Source organism: Papilio polytes, unplaced genomic scaffold (assembly GCF_000836215.1).
Source record: "Papilio polytes unplaced genomic scaffold, Ppol_1.0 DF822733.1, whole genome shotgun sequence".
Classification (NCBI taxonomy): domain Eukaryota; kingdom Metazoa; phylum Arthropoda; class Insecta; order Lepidoptera; family Papilionidae; genus Papilio; species Papilio polytes.
The window spans coordinates 254,010-259,687 of NW_013526471.1; the positions used below are offsets into that span (position 1 = coordinate 254,010).

Consider the following 5,678-nt stretch of genomic DNA (forward strand, 5'->3'; position numbering starts at 1 on the left):
AAAAAAAAAAAAGCGCATGACTCCTGCGTTCACCAGCGGTAAACTGAAGGCGATGTTTCCTCTCATTGTGGAACGCGCTGAGCGTCTGCAGAATCATGCAATCAATGCACCAACAACTGGACGAGTCCTCGATGCTCGAGATGTAATGGCGCGGTCCACTACTGACTTCATTGGAGCTTGTGGATTCGGTCTCGACATGGATACTCTAACTGAAGAAAATTCCATTTTTAGAAAAAATTTGGTATAGATATTTTTAGGGTGGAATTAAGTCAAATTATTATTCAAATGCTAAAGGAGATGTTTCCTGAAGCTTGCAAACATTTAAAAGTATTTGGTAGATTCGAAGATATTTCCAAATCACTTTTCGGAAGTATTCTTCAAAAGAGAAATTATAAGCCATGCGGTAGAAACGATTTTGTTGACATACTTCTTAAATGTCAGAAGAAAGGAAAAATTGTTGGCCAATCTATAGAAAACATAAGACCCGACGGTACACCTGAAGAGGTGTCCTTAGAATTAACAGAAGAACTGATGATGGCTCAAGTGATGGTATTCTTCGCTGCGGGCTTCGAAACTTCATCTTCTTCGACAAGTTACACATTACATCAACTAGCATTCCATCCCGAAGAACAACGGAAAGTACAAGAAGATGTCGATAGAATCTTAGCGAAGTATAACAATAAACTATGCTATGATGCAATTAATGAAATGAATTATTTACAATGCGCTTATAAAGAAGGGATCCGAATGTTTCCTTCGCTGGGCCATTTGTTTAGAAAGTGTGCTCGCAAATACACATTCCCCGATCTGGATCTTACGATAGACGAAGGTGTGTCGATAGTAATACCTGTGCAGGCGTTGCACATGGATCCACAATACTTTGAAGAACCAGAAAAGTATAAGCCAGCTCGTTTCTTAAATGATTTCATTAACCCGATGACAAAATATATATATTTACCTTTTGGGGAAGGCCCTCGTGCTTGTATTGGTAAGTTAACTGTTTCTGTACATACTTTACTACTGTATATTGTATAGTTCGTTGTAGAAAAAGAAAGAAATTGGTTAAGTAGGAGAGCCTTTTAAATTGAGTCCGCAATATTCTTTGTAATTTTCCTGAATAGGCGCACACTCCTTGTTGCCTCAGAAATTTACGTAAATCGCGTTTAATTTTTAACGGCACTTTATAACTGTGTTTATTGTTGCAGGCGAACGTTTGGGTAAGATGCAGTCACTGGCGGGGTTGGCAGCAGTATTGTCACGATACTCGGTAGAGCCAGCACCGGAGACTCTGCGCTTTCCCAACGTGGACCCCACCTCGAACCTTGTACAGTCTATCGCAGGTGGCTTACCTTTGTTGTTTCGTCGGAGAACTAAGTAACCACTCAGTAACGCTAACGGTACAGCATTCCATTAGATAAATAAAGTAGTAGAATTACTATAAAATATGTACTAGTGGTGGTTGCCTTTACTGTAACCCACTACTATTCCACGCAACGCGTTTTGTTGTCCCAATAGAAGGTTTTAGTACCCATATATCTAGTTACAATTTCATTTAGCGTTGACAACATGGGGATTTTTTCCCTAGCATTTATTTTCTAGCATAAATTGGGACTTGGCATACTAGGTCTAGCCAGAAATTTCTGATGCATGTGAGACGAAATTCGGGCAGCGGCAGTGTTTGGCCTCCCTTTCTCTTACCGTATTTTTGTATCAAGATAGTTCAAACGATAAGAAAGTGGTTTTGATGGAGCAAGGAATATGTTTGCTTAATTTTAGTGCGCTTGATTCTTTGTTAACTTTTATGTATGAAACTCATATGTGAAGAGTTAAGTAATAAGTGATTTTATTAACTTAAGTATTTTTTTTTTGTAAAAATATAACTATTGACAGGTGAATAAATTTTTGTAATATAACTGTGGAGATTATTATCACCTTAACCTTGGTGTTGCAGACTTATAGGCTGTAGTGCTTGCTTCTCCCTAAGCACCTCATTATGTTACCTTTTACAAAATCCATCCGTCTCTTTCTAGGTCTGCCTCTATCGATGTACTCATCCACACTCATAACTAATGTTCTCCTTGTAACATGCGACTCTTCCCTCCTCATAACATGCCTATACCATGCTAATCTTTTACTCCTTACCTTCTGTTGAAAGTAGCCCCAGTAGTAGTACTGGGGCCACTCTCAAACTTCCTCTAATATACTCAATTCGTATCTTATCCATTCGTGTTACCCCATTCATCCATTTTAACATTCGCATTTCTGCCACATGTAGTCTCCTTTCATCCGTTCCTTTTACTGCCCAACATTCAAATTTTGTAAAATTGTCTTTTACCAATAAAGTTCTGTTAAGACATGATATAATTCGTTCGTTCAAACGAACAGGTCAAGAAGAAAATTAAAAAACTGTTTAAAAATATTTTTATAAATAACAATTTATTTTTCAATGGTTATATACTTACAGCATCAATTATTAAATTAAAAATACATAATATTCCACCCCTACTTAGTTCTTAACTTAAATAACAAAGGCAAGCCACCTGAGACAATACAGGAACAATTATTAATTTAAAAATACATAATATTCCACCCTTACTTAGTTCTTAACTTAAATAACAAAGGCAAGCCACCTGAGACACTTTGAACTATATTAGATGTGGGATCAACCTTTGGATGGCGCAAGGTTTCCGGCGCGGGTTCAACCGAGTAGCGCGACAGCACCGCCGCCAGTCCCGCCAGAGACTGCATCAGACCGAGTCTCTCGCCTGGAATGGTAAATATTATTGTAAGTAAAATTTACATTCTTGACTACGCAAAACGAGAAAAAAAATTAAAAAACCCTTTTCTTCAGAGGAAATGGCAAAGAAAAGTGGATTAGACGGTGGAGGAGACGCATAGAAGGAGGAAATGTCCTATTTATGTGCGTTTCCTCCTCCGTCAATTACGGGGTCTATTAAGGGTAGGAAACGCATCTGCAATTGCGGATGTTTATAGGCAGCGGCCGCTTTCTATTTCGGTGGATTCAGGTGGCTGCTTGCTCGTTTGCCACCTTATATTATAAAAAAAAAAACCAACCTAAAGCCCGCTACATACTGAGTTTTAACTGTGGTATAAATGCACTACTAAGGAAACAACTTTAAAATACCTAACACACAAAGTGTATTTAGGGAACTTTAAAGATGCCTGCGAGCTAGAAAACACCTAGAGAATTGAAAAATGTAGCATAGAAGTGAAAACCACTTGTACTAAGATCACGTTAATGGTAAAAAAACCTTTTTTTAACATATTTCAAAGTTGTAAATGCTTATTGTAACAAGGTAAGTAAAGCTATGTAGTTAATATTTGAAAAATGCACTAATCACCAAATCCTATCTGTATTTATCAATTTTTGTGGCACATCAATGCGTAGCGATTCGCTAACACAAAATTTCCACATTACATAGATTAGATACTAAACGTAGTCGTTACAGTCCAAACAAGTAAAATTCAACAAATGTAATGAATCGCCGAAATTAAACGAGAACGTGAAATTTTGTCGTTCAAGAAGTGATCGACTTTAGCGGGTTTTAACTATAATTACAATTATTGTATTTTGTCACTATGTGATAAAAATACATAGGTACATTGAATGTACTTATATATTCTTTTTGTACAATTCTGTCGGTAGTGCTATTGATATATTCCCGTTCTTTGCGTCCTCTCCTGAGTTAATTAAAAGTAGATAACGCATTACTGGATGTCTATGCGCATCGCAGTTTTGCAAATACCGATGGCCTCTTGCTCCTTTGTCATCTTACATTTTATAAAAAGATTCGTCGACAACTTACCAATGCATGCACGAGGACCTTCTCCGAACGGTAAATAAATATGTTTCGTCATAGGATGAATGAAATCGGTTAAGAAACGCGCTGGCTTGAATTGTTCTGGCTCCTCAAAGTATTGTGGATCCTTGTGCAGCGCCTGAACTGGTATATATATTGATACTCCATCGTCAATCGTAAGATTTAATTCAGGAAATGTGTATTTTCGGACACACTTTCTTACCAAATGACCCAACGACGGAAACATACGAATACCTTCTTTAAAGGCACAATGCAGGTAATTCATTTCGTTAACTGCATCATAACATAACTTGTTATTGTATTTCGCTAAAACTCTGTCAATTTCTTCTTGCACTTTCCTTTGCTCCTCAGGATTGTAAGCAAGTTCATGTAAAGTGTAACTCGAAGAAGAGGATGATGTTTCGAATCCCGCAGCGAAAAAGACAAATATTTGAGCTGCCATGAGTTTTTCAGTCAATTCCATAGACACTTCTTCAGGAGTGCCGTCTGGTTTCGTTTTCTCTATGGATAGCCCCACTAATTTTCCTTTTTTCTTACAATCAAGAAGCAAGTCCACGAAGTCATTTCTACCACATGGTTCGTAATTTCTTTTTTTGAGTATACCGCCAACAAGCGAGTATGTATCTTTTTCTACTTTCTTAAATATTCTGAAATGCTTGCACATTTCGGGGAACGTTTCTTTTAGCATTTGTTTTATAATTTGACTCACATCAACTTTAAAAATTTCTATCCCAAGTTTTCTAAAAGCAGAATCTTCTACACTAAGAGAATCCATGTCGAGACCAAAACCACAAGCACCGATGAAGTCAGTGGTGTATCGAGCCATTATTTCCCGAGAGTCCAGAACTCGTCCAGTTGTTGGAGCATTAATGGCTTGGCTCTGCAGGCGCTCAGCGCGCTCCACAATGAGAGGGAACATCGCCCTCAGTTTACCGCTGGTAAACGCAGGAGTCATGCGCTGTCTCAACAACTTCCAAATGTCGCCGTCGGCGAGAAACAGATTTTGTGCTAGAGGCTCAACAACTGTTCTATGTGTGTTGATACCTCTCATGTGGAAATTTCCGAAATCAGTAACAAGAACTCTCTTTATAATTTCTGGATCCCTTATCAAAAGTTCCGGACGCATTGCTCGATAAAAACCTACGACTTTCTCTTTTGAGTATTTCCAGTACAATTGAACACCTATTTGTGTCATACTTTTCTTCATAAAGTACATCGGTGCATTATTGCCGAGAAATGGTATTGGCTTGTCATGTTTGACTCCTCTGCTTTCCCAATATTTGAATGTACTAATGCTGTAAAGATACACAGCAACACAAAGCACGAATATCACAGCTAGTGTTAACATGATGGAAGATATGCCAAAGATGCCCAAACAGCTTGTCATTTTATATGTACTTTTAATTTTGATAATAAAAAGATAAGAATAATTTATATTACTCATGGTGATAACAGCGAAATTATTCATACATTTTATATACAGGGTGTAACTGTTTTTTTTTTTACCCCTAACATATTTATGGGAAAGGGACGTTGGGTGCAGGTGGGAACTCTTTATTCATTAATTTTTTGTCTTTTAACATCTTACAGTTTTCTTATTGCTAATTTACAGTTTTTCTATTTTAATATCACAGTTTTGCTTTATAAAATTACTACATTACTAAATTGACTAAAAATGACTAGAATTTAAAATGACAACTACATAAAATGACTAGACTTGCAAAAGTTTAAAATGACAATAATAAAATAAAATCACAATTAGATGATAATAATAAAATTAAAAATACAAGTTAAATTACAAAATAAAATTTAAAATTACAATTAAAATGACAAATA

General features: G+C 36.7%; 1 protein-coding gene and 1 pseudogene across 1 annotated transcript; one reads left to right on the plus strand and one right to left on the minus strand.

The window, feature by feature from the left end:
• Positions 1-1,391, plus strand: part of LOC106105761 — a 2,788-nt pseudogene extending 1,397 nt beyond the window's left edge.
• Positions 1,392-2,577: 1,186 nt separating this feature from the next.
• Positions 2,578-5,190, minus strand: LOC106105759 (cytochrome P450 6B2-like). Its single transcript, XM_013286197.1, has 2 exons — positions 3,828-5,190; positions 2,578-2,765 (listed from the first exon to the last, which is right to left on the minus strand). The coding sequence occupies exons 1-2, from the start codon at positions 5,188-5,190 to the stop codon at positions 2,593-2,595; spliced, it is 1,536 nt and encodes a 511-aa protein (XP_013141651.1). The 3' UTR covers positions 2,578-2,592.
• Positions 5,191-5,678: the final 488 nt, after the last annotated feature.

Bases quoted from the DNA above. Each gene is read 5' to 3' on its own strand.
- LOC106105759 (XM_013286197.1), bottom strand. From the start codon at position 5,190: ATGTTAACACTAGCTGTGATATTCGTGCTTTGTGTTGCTGTGTATCTT. The intron at 2,766-3,827 runs GTAAGTTGTCGA...TTACCATTCCAG, and splicing joins AGGTCCTCGTGCATGCATTG to GCGAGAGACTCGGTCTGATG.